Genomic DNA, 22305 nt, shown 5'->3' on the forward strand with positions numbered 1-22305 from the left:
GTCGTCTGGAGTCTTCTCTGCTGGTGCGGGTTTTCAGTCCTTCTTCTTTAAGACCACCAGGAATCTGAAGAATAAGGTTCAGAGGTGCTCCTAAATACTAGATTTACGGGTATTACAGGGGTCAGAGGGCAGTAGCCAATGGCTACTGACCCTGAGAATGGCTACACCCTTCCTGTGCCCACTTCCTATGGGGAAGGGGGCACATACCTAACCTAGTGGCCATCTCCCTCCAAAACAAGATGGAGGATTCAGCCAAGAGGGATTCACCTCAGCTCTGGGCACCCTAGGGGTGGTCCCAGCTGGGGTGGGCACTCTTCCTGGTCTTTACTAATATTCCCACTGGCCCTGCTGCCAGATGCGGGGATAGGTCAGGGGGTGGCATCTCCACTAGCTAGAGTGTCCTGAGGCAGCAGAACAAAAGGCAGGAGCCTTTGAGGCTCACCGCCAAGTATTGCTGTTCATGCAAGGGGGAGTGTTAAGCACCTTCACCGAGAGCAGGCTTTGTCCCTGACTCCTGAGAGCACAAAGGCCCTCACCCCATGCAGTCAGAAATTTGTCTGGTGGTGGCAGGTTTTCATAGATCGGTCAGCCACACAGTAGAGGGTTGGGGGAATTTCAGGGGGCATCTCTAAGATGTCCTCTGTGTATATTTGACAACAAATCCAACACTGGCATCAGTGTGGGTTTATTGATCTGAGATCTTTGATACCAAACTTCCCAATCTTCAGAGAAGCCATCCTGGAGCTATGGAGTTCGTATTGACGAACTCCCAGCCAATGCACTCCATATGGCTACCCTGCACTTAAAAGGTCTAAGAATGGACTTAGACACTTTAGGGGCATATTGCTCATGCAGCTATACCCTCACTTGTGGTGTAATGCACCTTGCCTTAGGGCTGTAAGGCTTGCTAGAAGGGTGACTTACATATTCAACAGGCAGTGTTTTGTAGGCATGGCACCCAGGGAGGGATGTCATGTCGACTCCAGTACTGGCAGGTGCTTTGACCCTCGTTTGGATCCTGAGCACTGTTTCACCAGGCTAGGCCTCAGGGAAGAATAGGAGGAGTCACTGAACCCTTTAGAATACCAGCCCAGTGAGACTGAAATGGACTGCCGTATGGATTTGGGTGAAGCCAACGGGCTGGACACATCTCCAGATACTTGCATTCTCACCCCTCCCACCCCTATTGTGGCTATGGAGAAGGGAGCTTGATGGAGTACAAGACTAAGCTCTTGACAGAGGTTCCGCAACCGGGAGCCTCCAACTCAGAATGCCTGTTCCCCTTCAATGAAGCCCTCAATGATGTCCTACTGGGTACCTGGTTGAAACCCAGAACAGGGGCTCCAGACGACAGGACAACTGCATGCCACCATTGCCCTGCACCTGAGGACCCAAGTTTCCTGACGCAACACCCCACCCCTGAGAGCTTGGTGATCCAAGCTTCTACCTCCCAAGGCATGCTCCCTAACGCTCCCCGGATAGGGAATCCAAGAGGTGAAATTTATTTAGGAGGAAGTTTTCTTCTCCCAGCCTTGCATTGCTGTCAGTGAACACTGCATGTCTTTTGAGTTGCTATTCCCACACGCGGCGGGATACGTTTGCGCAAATGCTGCCACAGGTCCCAGAGGAGGCCCGGACTGTACTCAGACTATTGCCGATGGGAGAGATGCAGCAAAGTTTACAATTCGTTACGGACTTAAAACAATTGACTCTCTAGGCAGAGTGGTTTCAATGACAGTGTCCCTGAGGCGCAACGCCTGGCTTTTCGGGGGATGCCCAGGCTTCTTTGGTAGACATGCCCTTCGATGGCACCCAACTCTTCGGAGATGAGGCGGACTCTGCTCAAGCGCTTCAAGAATTCTTGTGCTGTTGCCAGGTCCTTGGGCCTCGCAACACCACCTTTTCTCCCTCAGTCTGCCTTTTGCGACTACGGAAGGGGCTACTACCCGTGCCGATTCCCGTCCAGTCATTGTGCCATGCATGCTGCCCAGCCTCTGCGTGGCCCGGGGTGCGGGACCCACCAACCTCTTGGATGAGGTGGCCAGTGGTCTGGTCAGTTATCCCCCCCCCCCCCCCACACCCCTGCAGCAGCCTCTAAACCCTCCTAGTCTCTCCACCTTGGACCAGTTGATGGAAGGATTCGCCATCAGCTGCTCCGCTGGCAATCCTTTACTTCAGTGAGGTGGGTTTTGCAGATAGTCTGAAGGGCCTACTCCCTCTCCTTCAAGACTACCCCTCCATCTATGCCACCATCTTAGGATCAGATGACGGAGGATTATTTGTCCCTTGTCCCCAAGGAAGTTGCAGCTCCCTTGGCCAAGGGAGCTATAGAGAGGATTCAAGTGCCAGAAGTTGGCTGTGATTGCTATTCCTGTTACTTTCTCGTTCCCTATTGAGGATAAGGGCCATCGCCCTATCCTAGACCTACAAGCCTTCAATCTCTTCCTCAAAAAGAAGTTTAAGATGCTCACGCTGGCTCAGATCTTGTCTACCCTCGATTCAGGAGACTGGATGGTAGCATTGGAGATGCAGGGTGCTTATTTACTCGTCCCCGTCCTGCCTGCCCACAGACGGTACATGCAGTTCACGGTAAGCCACAATCACTTTCAGTGCACCGTGCTTCCCTTTGACCTTACCAGCGCTCCTCAGGTGTTCACCAAGATGATGGCAGTGGTTGTAGTTCATCTGCAGAGATCATGAGTTTCAGTCTTCCCCTATCTCGACGACTAGCTGTTGAAGGCAGGCTCACCCCAGGCTGTCATCTCCTACCTCCAGACTACGGCTGCGACTGACCTCCTGCATTTACCCGGATTCACTATAAATGTGCAACAGTCACACCTTAGTCCCTCTCAGATGCTCCCTTTCATCGAAGCTGTTCTGGATAAGGTGCACTTTGGGCTTATCCTCCTGAGCGGCGAGTCCAGGATATTTAGGCTATCGTGCAGATGTTTCAGCCTCTATCCTGGATTTCGGGGAGGCTGACTGAGGCTGCTGGGTCTCACAGCCTCCTGCTGGTGACACATGCCAGATGGCATATGCGGGCTCTGCCAGATGGCATACGTGGGACATGAAGTTCAGTGGGTGCAGCATGAAGAAAATCTCTCCAACATGGTCCTGATTTCAGAAGGAACTGCACAAGTGTTGCATTGGTGGTTAATGAACTGCAATTGGCCCAGAGGCAGGTCCCTCTCCATTCCCCAACCAGATCTGAAAGTAGTGACAGATGCGTCACTCATGGGCTGGGGTGGCATCTGAAAGAGGTGGAGATCAGAGGCATCTGGTCTCCATTGGAAGCAGGACTGCACATCAACATGTTGGAACTCTGTGTGATCTGACTGGCATCAAAAATCTTACTTCCCTCTATCAAGGGAAAGATGGAGCAGGTGTTCAGGGACAACACCACTGCCATGTGTACTCAACAGGCAGGGCGGGATGGGGTCATGTACACCTTTGAACTTGTCTGTAACAGCATTGCATATACCTGGTGGTTCAACACCTGGTGGGCTCTCTGAACGCCAGAGCAGACTAATTCAGCCAAAAATGCCTTGTGGATCACAAATGGTGCCTCCAGCTGTAAATGTCGTAAGGTCTCTATCAGCAGTAGGGAGGAGAGCCTTAGTTAGATCTGTTCGCCTCTGCCTAGAACACACAATGTCAGTGGTTTTGCGTGGTTGGAGTTTCCAAGGCAACAATCACTCTAAGGCGCTTTTCATCTCGAGTGGAGCTCAGGCCTTCTGTACTCCTTTCCGCCCATACCACTCCTTCCTGGAGTTCTCAAGAAGATCAGGAATGACCAGGTCTAATTCATCCTTGCTGCTCTGCACTGAGCACGGAGAATTTAGTATCCCGAGCTGCTGAGCATACCCATTGATCCTCTGAATACGCAACTGTTCCTTTGGTAGGAACTTCTGTTGCAGCAGCCGGGGAGGGTTCTTCACTCACACCTGTCCACTTGCTGCCTTCTTGTGTAGAGAGCGGTAGCAGTTGATAGGTTTTGATCTTCCGCCTGAAGTCTGTAAGCTAATCTTGGCAGCCAGGCGTCCCTCCACCAAAATGGTATACACCTGTCATTGAAGAAATTTGTGGCATGGTGCACAGACAAGTCTGACCCCCCTTTCTGCCCTTCTTTACGAGGTCCTATTGTTCATTCTTTCCCTTGTCCAGCAAGGCTTTGCTTTTAGGCACTCTTAAGGGATATTTGTCTGCTATTTCTGCTTTTTTGTAGTTGCCTGATCAACCCTCCTTGTTTAAGTCTCTTACTGTACATAGGTTGCTCAAGGGTCTTACTCATATGTTCCCTCCCACTCCATTCATTATGCCCCAGTGGGATCTTAATTTAGTTCTGACTTTTTTGATGTGCGCTTCTTTTGAGCCCCTTTACAATTGTCCCCTCATGCTTCTCACATTGAAAACAGCCTTCCTTTTGACAATGACGTCTTCCCGTAGAGTGAGTGAGTTGTAGGCCTTATCTAGGCTGCCCAACCTCTCTGTATAGCCTGACAAAGTGGTGCTTCTCACAAGGCCTCTTTTCTGCCAAAACTGGTCACACCCTTTCATGTATGCCAATCCATGACCTTGCCAACTTTTTACACACCCCTACTTCCTTCAAAGGAAGAGGTGAGACTCTACCGCCTGGACTCAGAAAGAGTGTTGGCGTTGTACCCTGATCGTACAAAAGAGTTCCAGGTGGATGACCAACTGTTTGTAGGATACGTGGGTGTGAAGAAAGGTCGGGCAGTGCAGAGGTGAACCATCTCCAGATGGTTCGTGCTCTGCATTTAGATCTGCTACGCACTAGCCAGAAAGCATCCCCGAGTGTTTACGCGCTCATTCTACCTGAGCTAAAGTTGCAACCACTGCAATAGCATGTGGAGTTTCAGCCCTGCACATCTGTCAGGCTGTGAAGTGGGTATCTGCACATGTTTGCCAAACACTACTTCCTGGACAATCAGTTCTGTAGGGATGAACACTTTGCCCTTTGGTTCCTGCGGGACTTTCTTGATTGAAATTGGGTCGCAGACCCACCTCCAAAGATGGCATTGCTTGGGTATCTATTCAAAGGTAAGGAATCTGCACTTAGAAGTCCCTATCAACTGGACATGTTGATTACCTTTGGTTACGCCTAATCTAGTAGAGACTATAACTAGCTGCAGATTCCTTACTGGCCTGCTCATCCTCCTCGCACTGCAGACTGATTTCTAGGGTAGTGACTCCCATTTCAGGGCCTTAGATTTGACACAGCAGTGTTCTTCATGGCTCTACACTTCTGGCGTGCAAAGGTGTGAAAAAAGTGACAGCGCATCTGGGTGGCACCTGTATAGGGATCGGAACATCATGCCCGGCTCCGACATATGTATAGCCAATCAATGCCTTGTACTGGCACAAAGGGGTAATGCTCACAAAAATCTTGCAGATCCAGTCTGACTCCTGTGGATAATTGAAAGGTAAGGAATCTGCAGCTAGATATAGTCTCTACCCGATAAGGCATTACCGAAGGTAAGTAACTTGTCCTTGTCCTAACTTTTCCTTCCCTAGGATTGCATTGCTTTTTATGAGAAATTGAACTGTGTTCACTTTTTAAACTGAAGCGTATTACTTACCTGTAAACTGTTGTACTTGTAAGTTCTAAACAAAGTGCATCTGATACTTGAAAGTGATACATTCTTGAAACTGTACTTATCTGCAACAAAGATCCTTTTGGTTCTAGAAATAAAGTAACAAAGTATATTTTTGATACATAAAACATTGGCCTGGAGTTAGTCATTGAGCGTGGGCCTCATTTCTTGACTTTGTGTACAACAAATGTTTAGCACAACCCTCTGATAAGCCTAACTGTTTGACCACACTACCACAAAAGAGAGCATTATTATTATTATGTACTTTAGCCTCTGTAAAGTCTCTGGGGATCCACTGGACTCTGTGCACACTATACCTTACTTATGTATAGTATATACAGTGTTAACTTCCTACAGGTGTGTCCTGTAGAGCATTGAAGCAGCGGCGTAACTGCTGAGCTTTGACTGGTGAAGTCCGCTGTGAGCCAATTTCTCCTTAACTAGTCTGACCTGGCAGAGAGCCGATCTCTGTTCATGCAGTGAAAGGCAGCACCAGATTCTGTATGAGGCAGCACAGCCGCAGAGGAGATGGCTGGCAAGTGGAGCAAGCTCCCAATCCAACATGGTGCCATGAAGAAGCCGGGCATCACCGGGGAGCTGATCAGATCCAAATGGAGACATGCTCCTATACTACTACTGGGTATTCTCTCCGGGGAGACGTTAAAGCCTAAAGACCCCGAGTGAAATTATTTGCATACCATCGCGCTTTGGTCTGGGCGAGAGGGGCGTTTGGCTCTCCTCACCCCTGTAATTCCTCCAATATAGAGGAAAGCGCTGGACCCCAGGCAGTACAATTGAAAATCCCTGCAAATGCTACTGTGATGGAGGACTTGCAGGCAATTGTGGTAACACAGTGAGGCCTAAGAGGCCCTGGGGGTAGTAATACATAGACACAGCTGCTGCAAAGGACCAGCAGGAGGGGAGGGAGTTCCTCCGACTGGGTTGTGGGAGACATACCTGAACCCCAGACCTCCCTGACTCTGGAAAGGTAGCAACTTCCACTGGTTAACCACCGTCCCTCCACCCCCAAAAATGAAGAGGAGATAGAGGGAGATTACCTGTGCAAGGGCGACCATGGAACGGACCTCGATTTCTTCACTGCTATTTGACTGGGAGGGTAGTGAGCATGGTGGAGAGGGGCTCAAGCCTGGGGAGCAGTAATGATAGGATCCAGAAGGGTTGAAACCCAAGATTCAAATCACAGCCTTGTCTGTGATGGCTCTGTAAATGTATCCCCCACAGAGAGACAACGTAGCCCCTTGAATACTTACCTACATAGCTATTGAAGAGAATGATTTCTGGACAGGGAGGAGCCTTAGTACCCTTTGTGAGGTGGGGGCGGAGAGAAGCACAAGAAGCCGGGACCTCCCTATAGGGCAGTGGTGACACGACTAATAAATTACAGGGACAGTGATGATCTGCTGCAGAGGGCACAGATGCATGAGAGTTGAAGGGGCCTTGGTTGCGGCCTATCGAGATTATATTACAGTGGTGCAGAAAAACAGAGAGACATTCTTAGCAGTTAAGCGTTACTTGCGCACATTGGGTATTCAATTTGCGGTGTATTTTCCTGCCGGACTCTGGGTCACGCTAGGTGGTGAAACGTACTGTTCGATGGCATCTGTCGCTGTAGATACGCATGTTTTGCATAGCTCGCCATCTGGTGTTGGGCCGGAGTGTTACAAGTTGTTTTTCTTCAAAGAAGTCTTTCGAGTCACGGGACCGAGTGACTCCTCCTTTTGTCTCCATTGCGCATGGGCGTCGACTCCATCTTCGATTGTTTTTTTTCCGCCATCGGGTTCGGACGTGTTCCTGTCGCTCCGAGTTTCGGAACGGAAAGATAGCTAATTTCGGAAGATTTTCGTCGGTATTGTTGCGTTCGGGATCGGCGTAGTTAGATTCAACACCGCGTCTAAGATCGAAGAGCTCCGGTGCCCTTCGGGGTAATTTTTTCGATCCCCCGTCGGGGCCTGGTCGGCCCGACCGCGTGCAGAAGAACGCCGATGGAACGGACCCCGTTCCGTTTCTGTCCCAAATGCCACAATAAATACCCCTATACAGACCAACACTTGGTCTGCAACCTGTGCCTGTCACCTGAGCACAGTGAAGACACCTGCGAGGCCTGTCGTGCGTTCCGGTCCCGAAAAACACTCCGAGACCGTCGAGCCAGAAGACTTCAGATGGCGTCCGCGCCGACAGCCCACCGGGAGTTCGAGGAACAAGAAGAGGAGGGAACCATTTCGATCCAAGAATCGGTCTCCGAAGGATTCGACGATACACAAACCGTGAGTAAGACGTCGAAAACCACTCAGAAGAAGATTTACAAGGCCCAGGGGACGCCACTGCCACCAGGCCATGGCTCGACCCATAAATTCGGTGACCGACCGTCGGCACCGAAAAAGGCCCAAACAGTGCCGAGATCGTCCGACTCCGGTCGAGACACCGGCACGCAGCCTTCTCGGGACCGAGAAAGTGCTGGAGACAAGCATCGACACCGAGATGCCGGTGTAGACACGGCACGACGCCGAGACAGCGGCACCGAAGAAGATCGACGGCGAGAGCTTTCGGCCCCGAAAAAGAAAAAAGTCACCTCGGAGCCGAAAAAAGATGCAGACAGGGTTTCGGTGCCAAAACAAACTGCAACCGACCCAGTTTCAGGCTCTTATACAGAAGAGCACTCGCCAACCTCCCAAATGCAAAAGCATAGGTTTGAGGAAGAGCTACACTCAACTGATGTAGACCATACGCAAAAGCGTATTTTCATACAGCAGGGGACAGGAAAAATAAGCACCCTTCCCCCTATTAGAAGAAAGAGAAGATTGGAGTTCCAAACTGAACAAACACCACAAACAAAAGTGGTGAAAAAAGTTACCCCACCACCCTCTCCTCCACCTGTAATTAACGTCTCACCAGCACAAACTCCATCACATTCCCCAGCTCACACCACCATGAGCCAGGGTGACCAAGATCAAGACGCATGGGACTTATACGACGCCCCAGTGTCAGATAACAGTCCGGAGGCATACCCTACGAAGCCATCTCCACCAGAGGACAGCACTGCGTATTCTCAAGTGGTGGCTAGAGCAGCACAATTTCACAATGTAAGCCTCCACTCAGAACAGGTCGAGGATGACTTTTTATTCAACACACTCTCCTCCACCCACAGCTCCTACCAAAGCCTGCCTATGCTCCCTGGTATGCTCCGGCACGCAAAAGAAATCTTTAAGGAGCCGGTCAAAAGTAGGGCAATCACACCAAGAGTGGAAAAAAAGTATAAGGCGCCTCCTACAGACCCGGTTTTCATCACTACACAGCTGCCACCAGACTCTGTCGTTGTAGGAGCAGCTAGGAAAAGGGCCAACTCCCACACATCTGGAGATGCACCACCCCCAGATAAAGAAAGCCGCAAGTTCGATGCAGCTGGTAAGAGAGTCGCAGCACAAGCTGCAAACCAGTGGCGCATCGCTAACTCCCAGGCACTACTTGCGCGCTATGACAGAGCCCATTGGGATGAGATACAACATCTCATTGACCATCTGCCCAAGGACCTACAAAATAGGGCAAAACAAGTGGTTGAGGAGGGACAGACCATTTCCAACAACCAAATCCGCTCCTCCATGGACGCTGCAGATACAGCTGCACGGACAATTAATACATCTGTAACTATCAGAAGGCATGCATGGCTCCGAACGTCTGGATTTAAACCAGAGATTCAGCAAGCAGTTCTCAATATGCCTTTTAACGAAAAAGAACTGTTCGGTCCAGAAGTGGACACAGCGATTGAGAAACTCAAAAAAGACACGGACACTGCTAAAGCCATGGGCGCACTCTACTCCCCGCAGAGCAGAGGGAATTACAGCACATTCCGTAAAACACCCTTTAGAGGGGGGTTTCGGGGTCAGAGCACACAAGCCAGCACCTCACAGGCAACACCGTCCAGTTACCAGGGACAGTACAGAGGAGGTTTTCGGGGACAATATAGAGGAGGGCAATTCCCTAGGAATAGAGGAAAATTTCAAAGCCCCAAAACCCCTACTACTAAGCAGTGTCTCACATGTCACTCACCCCCTCCACACAACACCAGTGGGGGGAAGAATAAGTCATTATTACAAAGCATGGGAGGAAATCACTACAGACACTTGGGTTCTAGCAATTATCCAACATGGTTATTGCATAGAATTTCTACAATTCCCTCCAAACATACCACCAAAAGCACACAATTTGACAAAACATCATTCCAATCTCCTGGAGATAGAAGTGCAGGCACTATTGCAAAAGAATGCAATCAAATTAGTGCCAAACACACAAATAAACACAGGAGTTTACTCACTGTACTTTCTGATACCAAAGAAGGACAAAACGCTGAGACCAATCCTAGACCTCAGAATAGTGAACACATTCATCAAATCAGACCACTTTCACATGGTCACACTACAAGAAGTATTACCATTGCTAAAACTACACGACTACATGACAACTTTAGACCTCAAGGACGCGTATTTCCATATACCAATACACCCATCGCACAGGAAAAACCTAAGGTTTGTATTCAAAGGAATACATTACCAATTCAAGGTACTGCCTTTCGGATTAACAACCGCACCAAGAGTCTTTACCAAATGTCTAGCAGTAGTCGCTGCACACATCAGAAGGCAGCAAATACATGTGTTCCCATATCTAGACGACTGGCTAATCAAGGCCCATTCGTTAATAGAGTGCTCAAATCACACAAATCAGATCATACAAACCCTCTTCAAACTAGGGTTCACCGTCAACTTCACGAAATCCAACATTCTGCCGTGCAAGGAACAACAATACCTAGGAGCCATAATAGACACAACAAAAGGAGTAGCCACTCCAAGTCCCCAAAGAATTCAAAATTTCAACACCATCATACAACGCATGTATCCAACACAAAAGATACAAGCAAAGAGAATATTACAACTCCTAGGCATGATGTCTTCATGCATAGCCATTGTCCCAAACGCAAGACTGCACATGAGGCCCTTACAACAGAGCCTAGCATCACAGTGGTCTCAAGCACAGGGTCATCTTCTAGATCTGGTGTTAATAGACCGCCAAACTTACCTCTCGCTTCTGTGGTGGAACAACATAAATTTAAACAAAGGGCGGCCTTTCCAAGACCCAGTGCCACAATACGTAATAACAACAGATGCTTCCATGACAGGGTGGGGAGCACACCTCGATCAACACAGCATACAAGGACAATGGAACGTACATCAAACAAAACTGCATATAAATCACCTAGAACTTCTAGCAGTTTTTCAAGCACTAAAAGCTTTCCAACCAATAATAGTTCACAAATACATTCTCGTCAAGACAGACAACATGACAACAATGTATTATCTAAACAAGCAAGGGGGGACGCACTCCACGCAGTTAAGCCTGCTAGCACAAAAAATTTGGCGTTGGGCAATTCACAACCAAATTCGCCTAATAGCACAATTTATACCAGGGATCCAAAATCAACTCGCAGACAATCTCTCTCGAGATCACCAACAGGTCCACGAATGGGAAATTCACCCCCAAATTCTGAACACCTATTTCAAACTCTGGGGAACACCTCAAATAGACTTGTTTGCGACGAAGGAGAACGCAAAATGCCAAAACTTCGCATCCAGATACCCACACAAACAGTCCCAAGGCAATGCCCTATGGATGAACTGGTCAGGGATATTTGCTTACGCTTTTCCTCCTCTTCCTCTCCTTCCTTACCTGGTAAACAAACTCAGTCAAAACAAACTCAAACTCATATTAATAGCACCAACTTGGGCAAGGCAACCTTGGTACACAACGCTGCTAGACCTATCAGTAGTACCCCACATCAAATTGCCCAACAGGCCAGATCTGTTGACACAACACAACCAAAAGATCAGACACCCAGATCCAGCATCGCTGAATCTAGCAATCTGGCTCCTGAAATCCTAGAATTCGGGCACTTACAACTTACCCAAGAATGTATGGAAGTCATAAAGCAAGCCAGAAGGCCATCCACCAGGCACTGCTATGCAAGTAAATGGAAGAGGTTTGTTTGCTACTGCCATATTAATCAAATACAACCATTACACACAACTCCAGAACATGTAGTGGGTTACTTGCTTCACTTACAAAAATCTAACCTGGCTTTCTCTTCCATTAAAATACACCTTGCAGCAATATCTGCATACCTGCAGACTACCTATTCAACTTCCCTATGTAAGATACCAGTCATTAAAGCATTCATGGAGGGCCTTAGGAGAATTATACCACCAAGAACACCACCTGTTCCTTCATGGAACCTAAATGTTGTCCTAACTAGACTTATGGGTCCACCTTTTGAACCCATGCACTCCTGCGAAATACAGTTCCTAACCTGGAAGGTTGCATTTCTCATCGCCATTACTTCCCTAAGAAGAGTAAGCGAGATTCAGGCGTTTACAATACAAGAACCTTTTATACAACTGCACAAGAATAAGGTCGTCCTAAGGACTAATCCTAAATTTTTGCCAAAGGTTATTTCACCGTTCCATCTAAATCAAACAGTGGAACTTCCAGTGTTCTTTCCACAACCAGATACCGTAGCTGAAAGGGCACTACATACATTAGATGTCAAAAGAGCATTAATGTATTACATTGACAGAACAAAGAACATCAGAAAGACTAAACAACTATTTATTGCATTTCAAAAACCTCATGCAGGAAACCCAATATCAAAACAAGGTATAGCCAGATGGATAGTTAAATGCATCCAAATCTGCTACCTTAAAGCTAAACGACAGCTGCCCATTACACCAAGGGCACACTCAACCAGAAAGAAAGGTGCTACCATGGCCTTTCTAGGAAACATCCCAATGCAAGAAATATGTAAGGCAGCCACATGGTCTACGCCTCACACATTCACCAAGCACTACTGTGTAGACGTGTTATCCGCACAACAAGCCACAGTAGGTCAAGCCGTATTAAGAACATTATTTCAAACTACTTCCACTCCTACAGGCTGAGCCACCGCTTTTGGGGAGATAACTGCTTACTAGTCTATGCAAAACATGCGTATCTACAGCGACAGATGCCATCGAACTGAAAATGTCACTTGCCCAGTGTACATCTGTTCGTGGCATCAGTCGCTGTAGATTCGCATGTGCCCACCCGCCTCCCCGGGAGCCTGTAGCAGTTTGGAAGTTACCTTCAACTATTTGTATATGTATCATCTCAACCTTAAATAGGTACATACTTAGTCACTCCATTGCATGGGCACTATTACTACAATTCAACTCCTACCTCACCCTCTGCGGGGAAAAACAATCGAAGATGGAGTCGACGCCCATGCGCTATGGAGACAAAAGGAGGAGTCACTCGGTCCGTGACTCGAAAGACTTCTTCGAAGAAAAACAACTTGTAACACTCCGGCCCAACACCAGATGGCGAGCTATGCAAAACATGCGAATCTACAGCGACTGATGCCACGAACAGATGTACACTGGGTAAGTGACATTTTCATTTTCTCAATCCTAGCTGAGGTGTGGGACTGACTGGAATGTCAAGGATATTTGTCCCCGCTGGGAGACCATGGAGATCACTCCACGACAGAATGGAGTGAAGTAAAAAGGTGCCGGGCACTAGATGGGATGTCCTCCAGGGCACGGGAGAGGGCTCTGGAGAGTAGAAATCTGAATTGGGGGACTTTGGGACGAGAGACACCACCACCATATATTCATAATAAATAAGCCCCGGGGAAGTGGTCGTCCCTGAAGAGACACCACCTCCTGTACTGACACCTATGACCTCGGGGGAAATAATATGAATACCGCCAGAGAAATGGATTAAACTGGGAACTGCTTTCTTCCCATCTGATACCAGCCAATGGGGGAATGTCCAAGTTGTGGAATGATATTTAGAAGCCTCATCATCCCCTGCCTTGGAGCGACAGATGCTGGACCTTCGACAGACAACGGGGGTTAATAAAGAGTTTAGATTGGCTGGGCAAATGACGTACCATGATTTTGGGTGGCGGCCAGTTGCAAGACCTCTACACGGTCAGATAGGGTGATGTGAGAGTTGAGCGGATTGTTTGCATATGTTACGTTTTGTACAGGTAAATTGTTTTGCTGGGGAGGTCACAAGCTTACACAAAGAGGTTCAGGAGGGAAAGATGGTATACTATACTTACCATGGGAACAAATCCTTTACTTTATTGATGTGGAATGTTAACCGACTGGGTCATAAAAATAAAAGAGGACTAGTAGCTAAAGCGCTGAAAAGATATTCTGCTGATGTCGTGTTTTTACAAGAAACTCAAATGAACGGAAGCCATGCACCGCCACTTGGGTGAGGAAGATACAGGGTGGTGGGACATGCATGGTTTACCACGGGATTTAGAGGGGTGGGGATACTGCTTAAAAAGTCCATCCCACTTGTAGTGAAAAAGCTATGGACAGATGCCTTGGATCGCTATGGGGTGACTTTTGGAAGACTTGGAGGGAGAAACAAGAGTTAATTAATGTATATGTTCCTCCGGGTCTACAGATGGAAACCTTCTGGGCATTAAGTAGCATACTGGCTCAAGTCCCACTTGCGAATACTGTAATGGTTGGGGGAAGGAGGGACATCAATTTGATCATGGACCCATAGATGGATTGTACTCATGTTAGATCTGTATAGGCGACCCATGAGGGAAAACTGAGGGGCCCTATGTATGGATTATGTCTAGTGCTTCCTGCATGAACAACATAAGGGATTCTCCTACTGTTTAGTCGCACATGATATGCACTCCTGCATAGTCTATGTAATTAGGCCTGCCCTGACCATACCTAGATTTACAGAGACTGGAAGTCAAATGACAGGCCTTATGGCCAAGAGAGAGGAGTGAATGGCGTGTGGCGGCTAACCTCACTGATGGAGGTAAAATGACTCTGAGATAGCAGAACAATACTGCTAAGAAAATACAAATATAGTTAGCATGGGTGCCTATGAGGCTACAGTAAGGGGGAAAATAATCTCCAGAGAGGTAGCGGATAAAAGGAAGCTGAAACACAAATGATTGAAGCTAAAGAGAGATAAGGCTCCCGGAAGACAGCCAGGAGCATACACAGGGAGTGGAAGGAAATCAGCTATTGAAAATGAAAAGGGAATAATATTGACTGGGGGTGGCTAATAAGGTTAAACAGATAAGTCTAGCCCAACTAAGGTGAGTGTACAAGGTGGGTGATGAGGCAGGCAAACTCTTGGCATGGCTTGCAGCGCGGGACACTGAGAGATCACATATCACTGAGTTGATGAGTCCAGTGGGAGAGAGAATATGAGGTATTGTCAGCATTGCTGAGGCCATGGCAGATAATATGAGTAGGTTATATGCGACAGAACTCAACAGAGAGAGGGTGAGGGAATTTGTCAAGGACTACCTCTGCAGACAACAGAACAGGGGGACGGCGATTGAGCTAGAGGAAGACTTAATTGAGGGGGAGGTGTGACCTGCACTCTTGTAGTTAGTCTGGCGATGGACCTAGAGGAAGACTTAATGGAGGGGAGGTGAGACTGGCACTCTTGCAGTTACAATCTGGGAAGATGTTATGTTGAAGCATATGGGAAGGGCAAACTTCCACGACATTTGAGAATGTCAACAGTGATACCAGTTCTAAAACCTAGATGGGACTCTTATAGACCCATATCTCGATTGAATGTAGATACAAAAATCCTAGCAAAGATAATAATTAACAGATTGAGGAGAATGATCCTAGATTTGATTCACCCAGATCAGACTGGGTTTATGCCCCACAGATCCACCCGACTTAATCGTAGGAGATTACAGAATTATTTTGTGGCGGCTTGTGATGTGGGTGTGCAGTTCTGGAAAAAATGGGATTTGGGCTGTAGTTTCTGGCCTGAGTCTCAGTGCTCAATACTAAGCCTAAATCACCTTAAAGTGAACAGGTCCTCTCATTGGTGTTTGAGATTGAGAAAGTTGCAATTCAGGACTGCCCCCTGTCACCGATGGCCCTAGAAACTTCAGTGGAATTGTTAAGGGTAGATAGCAGGGATCGAGGGGTGGAGATGGGGCTCCTCTTGGGAGGAATGATCTCACTCTGTGCAGGTGATGTGCTGCTTTGTATTGCCAACCAGGATAAGACGCTGGAAGGGATAGATGAAACACTCAAAATATTTGGAGAGTGTTCTAGTCTGTGAATTATCTGGGGAGAATCCCTGATATTCCCAATGGGCAATTGGAGGGCGTCCTCCCAATTCCACTCAGAATTTAACGGGGACTGTTCATCTGGGAATATGGATTTCTGGAGGCGAGGCCTCCCATTACAAGGACAATCTCGTTCCAGTATTGCGCAATCTGTAAATGGATGTGGGCATTGGAGAAAGCTCCCTCTTTTCCTAATGGGAAGAGCACCGCTATTTAAGATTGTGGCACTCACCCACCTTACATATGTGCTACAAAACAGCCTGTTTCGAGTCCTCAATCGGATCTTGATGTAGACACTTCACTGAGTAAATTGGTGGGGCAGGGCCTCGCCATCCTCTAAGAATAGCATTATCAGCTCTGCAGCGATCCACCAATGTGGGAGCTACAGCGTTGCCTAATGTTAAGTGATATTATGAGGCAGAACACTTTAGTGTGATTAATGACTGCGTATACGCAATCCGATGATCCAGCATTTCGACTGGGCAGAGAAATGCTGAGAGAAGGGCTGTCTGCATGTCCTCCATGACAGGAGACTGACCGGGAAAACCTCACCCTCTCCTCCCTCCTGAGCGATGAAAAAAGTAGTGGGTTTATGGCATGAGCTTCATAGAGAGATGAGATGGTGGGTGCTTTACCCCCAAGAACCCATTGTGAATAGGCACTCGACTGAGAGAATTATTTCGCCTGAGGGCTTCCATAACTGGGATATGTTAGGGCTCAGTACACTGGGAGATGTATGGGATGCCAATGGAATGGTGCAATTTAATCATCTTCAAAAAGAAAACGGGACGTCGCAGTCTCAGATCTTCAAGTATCTCAAAGTAAGGCTTCAGAATCAGTAAATTATTTACAAAAAACTCTGATGGTTCACCCTTCTTTTTTTTTTTTTTTTTTACTTGAGGTAGTCTCTGATGTAGAGGGACAGAAACGATTCCATGCCATGCCCTACCATGTGTTTCTCTGTGTAAAGAAGGTGCATCGAAAACAAAAATGTATGGGTTGTAACTTGTAATTTACATGGTTTGGAAGCAATGTAAATCATCATTCTTTGAGCAATTCTGTCGAAGCTCACTAAAATACTTTTGTCATATTGGTTTGCACATATATAATGTATTTTTATAAAACTCAACGAACTTGCAGCGTAAGCATAATTAAAACCTGGCCTCATTTTTTTGTTTGTTGAGGACTTAGTGGAATAGTTCAATCTATTAGCACTTCACAGTTGTCAATACATTTTAACACTAGCAGCGGCTGCCGCAAATCTCCAGAGGAGGGGTGGGGGGGGGGGGGGGACAGAGGAGGGGAAATATAACAAAAAATAAAAAAAAATGACCTTACTGACGTCTCTGTCTCCTGCAGCCTCACTCCTCTTCCCTCCATGTGGTGTCCCAGTGAATACATAAGCAGAGGCTCCCCAGCAATCCTGGGGGTGCGTTCATGCTAAACATAGCATGTAAGCAGCATCAGGATTGTTCTGAGCGGCAGTGACTGTCGCTCAGACACAACCCTGGGGTCTGTGCAGTTTCTCCAGTCTGGCTGTTCAACACAGCCGGGCTGGAGAAACCTAAGTGTGCAAGTTGGTCTGTCTGTCCTGAGAATGCCGGCCGAACACACATGCGCACTTAGGTGCACTCTTTCCTCTCCCTCCTCCCACCTCCTGTGGCCCTGCCCCACCCCTCCCTGTACTGCTGGCTGAGACAGCAGGTGAAAAATAAAACTATAGTGCATCAATCGTTATATTTTTTGTATCTCCTGGCTCTTAGCCAGGAGGGGGCGACACCATACCGAAGGAGCCGCCCAGTTTAAACTCCATCAAATATACGTGTTACAATTGAAAATCCAGATACTTCACGTATTTTTCCCACTTGAAATGCTTACTGGGTTTGAGATCTCGGGGTTCTTTTTTGGTTGGCTGTAGTTGTAGCTAAACGATTTCTTTATAAAATACAAAGAAATGATTTTTCATTGTATACAGATTCGATAAATGTCGTTAAAAGCTTTCGTTTTCCACTTCAGATTACTTCTGCTGTTCCGACCGTTTTCTTCTATGAAAGAAGACATTTGAGCAGAAGCTGTTGCAAAAAACTGTTAACATTCTAGAAGAGTTTGCGCCTAGGCATGTATATGGATGGTTTAACTGTGCTGTCATTCTTAATATTCACAGTAAAGTCATTTTTAGAGAAGCTATCTTTCAGAGCAGCACCTAGAAACAAACTGATTGATTAGCTTTTTTATTGACCATTATGGGAGAGATTATTGTAATATGAGATTAAATCAGGTTTTTGACCTCTGTGGCGCTTTCATAGTTTATATTTATTTCTTGACATTTTAAGAAACATAGCGGCATCTGTCTTTATCTGTTATTATGGGGTTGTTTGTGTTCTAATTTGTTTCTTTCCTCATTCTACCTTACTTATTTTTTATTCTGACAGATAGGGACCGTTTCCAGCTTGGAACCCTGTCTCACACTCTTAACACCAAGGCCACTGCTTACCTGGAATTATCTAATTGGCCAGAGGTGGCTCCTGATCCATCAGTTCGCAACGTGGAAGTGATTGAGCCGGTATGTTAACATTTCGAATAGTAATCGTATTACAAGGCCACAAAAACAACAGGGAGGGTATTAAAGCTGCACTCCTTAATGCAACAGTCACTTGTAACTTCATCCTTTTAGTTAGTATTTTTCATTTACTAAAACGATTCCCACGAAAGTGCTCAATATCAGCTTGGATTGGCTGGCAGAATTGATTTGCAAGGATCAAATATATTTGATTATTTTCATGGGTAAGGCCTGCAGCTGTTTTAGCACATTTTATTTGATATAAAAACTGCAAGAACATTTTAGTTGTTCAATACTGTTAGCAGTAATTTTTACAGGCGTAGAACACTTTTGTCATAAAATTTAAAATGTACATTTTGTTATCGTTAACATTCCCTTAACCCTTTTATCCTGTAATACGGAGTATGCCTTGTAGGGTCTACACTTTTTAAAGTGTGTTGTAAGTTTGTATTTAATATTTTTCAAACACGGTAATAGTCCTGTGTCCTCCAACACCCCACCCTAACCTGAATGTTGCCATCAATTATGATGTAAGGTAACAAATGCAAAGTTGTGAGTTACTGCAATAAAAATACTGTCTCATTGATTGCCAAGAGATACACTGCTTCCTATTTCGTAAGAATAATCTAATTTATTCTGTTGTCATGGTGAATTATCCCTATAACTGCTTACATTTTCATAATTTATTCTTGTTTCTTTTTTGCTTCCAATTTTCAAAACATCTTTGCAGCCTTTATCCTAGTGTTATATTTTTGTTTCATTGTCTGCTGGGTTGCACACCTCCTTTACCTTCTGAATTCCATTAATTTAATTTCTCTCCCCCTCACAATAGATTTCTTCTCCAAGAGCTCAGTTCGTCCTCCAACTTTCATACTCATATTTCATTCAGCCCAGTGCCGTACTTTTCATATACACATTTTATTTTTCTTTCTTCTTCCTCTTTTCAAATTCTGTCTTTGTGTACCTTCAAAATGTTATTCCCTCCACCTTGGAAACTGCAGTGTTTTTTCGTCACACACTTTTTACAATATCCTTTCTTAACCTATCATTTTCTCTATCTTCTTTCTACTTCATGTATCTTGCCAATTGTTTATTGAGGCTCCTGGCAAATGCCTTGTTGTGGCCCTTTCTCTACACATCATGTTAAGTAGGACCAGTGGTACTTCTTTAGATTGATGGTTATGTATTTCATGCATCATTCTTACCCACAGTTGTATCTTTAATCTTTCACACTGTCAGTAGAGAATTACTTGAGTCTGTGGAACTAACATCCAGTTTTCCGTCTGGCCGTGAAATAAATACTCTTCAATCTCATGTTTATTCTGAAGCCTAAAGACAGTTACCAATGTCTCAGGTGTGGCGACGAGGAACATTTAGTTTTTCCGGTTCAAACGTAAAAATCATTAAGGGTCCATTCTTGGCCTAGCAAGAGTTTGGATGGATACTTGATCCAGAGCTCCAGTGATGACAATCAGTGTCAACACTGTCTGATTGGAGTACCAGGTCTGCGTCAGGTGTGTAGCCGTGCTGGACCGGATCTGTGTAATCCTGTTTGAGGCCACAAGGAAATACTTTTACCTCCCAACCTGTATCAGCCTGCTTATCGGTGACCACTATTTCAGTTGAAGGAAGCATGAAGAGGTCGGGTTAGCACCAGTAACCTGCAGTGAAGGAGAGGTGCACTGCAAGTGTGGTCACCTACTGGTAAGTGAGGAAGAGCCTGTTGTACATAATACACAGCAGAGCATGTAGGGAGGTGAGCTGGTGTCCAGCATTATTCTCAGTCGGCGTAGTTGATTTAAGCCTGAGAGGATGCTCCGGACTTGTGAGGAAATAGCCTGTTTCCATTTGCTGGATGAGGATTGGAAAAGGAGCAGCAGATTCAGGAAGTCACTACCATTGGCCACCAGAGCCTGAAATGAGCAGAAGAGAAACCCGCTCCTTGAAGCCACAGTCTGGAATGAGCTGTGAACTTAATAAGGAATTTCCACCTAGAAGGAACAGCCAATGTTTGACAGGAGGTGACTGCCTCCTTTGACACCTGGCATGCTTCATGGGAAGGCAGGAGTCCTGCTGTAGGAAAGTACCCTCTTTCTTGGCTTGGTTACCCCCATTTTCTGCCTGTTGTCAGTGTGTTTGACTGTGTTCACTGTGATCCTGCTAACCAGGACCCCAGTGATTGTGCTCTCTCCCTTCTAACTTGGTAACGTGTACCATTTTCACCCCACATTTGACATACTGGTTCCCCATGTAAGTCCCTAGTATATGGTACATAGGTACCCAGGGCATTGGGGTACAGGGGATCCCTATGGGCTGCAGCATGTATTATGCCACACATAGGGAGCATATGCAAAGTGTTCTGCAGGCCTGCCATTGCAGCCTGTGTGAAAAGGGTGCATGCACCCTTTCGCTACCAGGTCACTGCACCAGGTCACTATAAGTCATTCCTATGGCAGGTTCTCCTAGCCAAGAGGGCAGGGTACAAGTACCTGTGTCTGAGGGCATCCCTGCACTAGCAGCGGTTCCCCCACGAACTCTAGCTCCATTTTCCTGGACTTCGGGACGGGGGGGGGGCACCATTGTGTAATAGACATAGGTCACTACTTCTGTCCAGCTACATAATGGTAACTCTGAACCGAGGCATGTTTGGTATCAAACATGCCTGAATCATACCCCAATATAGTTACAAGTATTGGAAGTATGATTCCATGCACGCTGGGGGCTCCTTAGATGATCTCCAGCATTGCTACCATCAGTCTTACAGGGTTTTCCGGGCAGCCCAAGCTGCTGCCACCCATCAGACAGTTTTCTGCCCTCTCCCTTTGGAAATAGTTGTGAATGGCTTGGGCGCAAGACACTGGTATGCTTTGAAGGGAACATTTGGTGCCCTCCGTGCATAAACCAGTCCACACCAGTTCAGGGTTATTTCTCCAACCCCCCCAACACCCCCCCACCCACCCCCGTTGCTGCTCTGCCACAAAACTGGACAATGGAAAGGGGAGTGACCACTACCCTGTCAATCACCTCCCCAGGGGTGGTGCCCCGAGCTCCTCCAGAGGGTCACTGGGTTCTGCCATCTTGAATCCAAGTTTGGCAGAGAGCTCTGGGAGCATCTGAGTGGCCAGGCCAGGCAAGTGACGACAGAGCCCCCTGGCTAGGTGACCAGTCCCCCTTTCTGGGCTATTTAGGGTCTTTCCCTTGGGTGGGTCATTAAATTCGACGTGCAAGACTCCAGCAGGACTCCTCTGCAACTTTTACTTAGACTTCTGGCCACTGGAACCTCAATTGGACTTCACAGGAACCTACAGTCTGCAGCTACAATGACAACTCTGGTCTGCAACATTGTTTCTCAGGCTCCTTCTAGCAACTGCAACATTTTCCCGGCTGTGCATCCTCTCAGGGCGGCAAATCTTCAGTCTGTACCAAGAAGGAATCTCCCTTGGAGTGAAGGAGTCACTCCCCTGCATCCACAGGCACCTACTGCAATGATGGTCGGCTGCATGAATCTCCGCTCATCCTGAGCTGCGTGGATCCTGCATCACGGGTGGTGGTCCGGAGTAGTCCTCTTTGTCCTCTCTGCCAACTGTCCAGCTTTGGTGAAGGTAAGCCTTTTCCTTCCCACCAGGACAGTACCCCTGTACACAGTGTCTCTTGCAGCTACCAAGACATGTTTGCATCTCCTCAAAGAGATCTTCAGGTGACGTGAAGTTCCAACCCACAGCACTCCTTCCTGCAACACACCGCCCTCTGTGTGGTTCTCCTGTGGCGTGGGATCCCTTTCTGTAGTGCTACGTGGGCTCCTTTTGCGACTTCTGTGTCCCCTTCCTGTTGGCCTCCTGTGGGCATTGCCTCTGCTCCTGTGGGCTCTGTGTCCCTGAGAACCCCCTTTTGCTCCCCCTCCTGGGTTGAGTCCTCTTGGGCCTTGCTGGTCTCCGTCAGGTCCA

At 47.1% G+C, this 22305-nt stretch overlaps 1 protein-coding gene across 3 annotated transcripts in view; it reads left to right on the forward strand.

Moving 5' to 3' along the window:
* Positions 1-22305, forward strand: part of AP3B1 (adaptor related protein complex 3 subunit beta 1) — a 1440584-nt gene that overhangs the window by 801949 nt on the left and 616330 nt on the right. For all 3 annotated transcript variants that reach the window (XM_069223388.1, XM_069223395.1, XM_069223382.1), the window contains exon 17: positions 18234-18364. In XM_069223388.1, coding sequence (XP_069079489.1) covers positions 18234-18364 — 131 coding nt within the window. The remainder of the gene's footprint in view (positions 1-18233; positions 18365-22305) is intronic.

This window comes from Pleurodeles waltl, chromosome 1_1 (assembly GCF_031143425.1).
Source record: "Pleurodeles waltl isolate 20211129_DDA chromosome 1_1, aPleWal1.hap1.20221129, whole genome shotgun sequence".
Classification (NCBI taxonomy): domain Eukaryota; kingdom Metazoa; phylum Chordata; class Amphibia; order Caudata; family Salamandridae; genus Pleurodeles; species Pleurodeles waltl.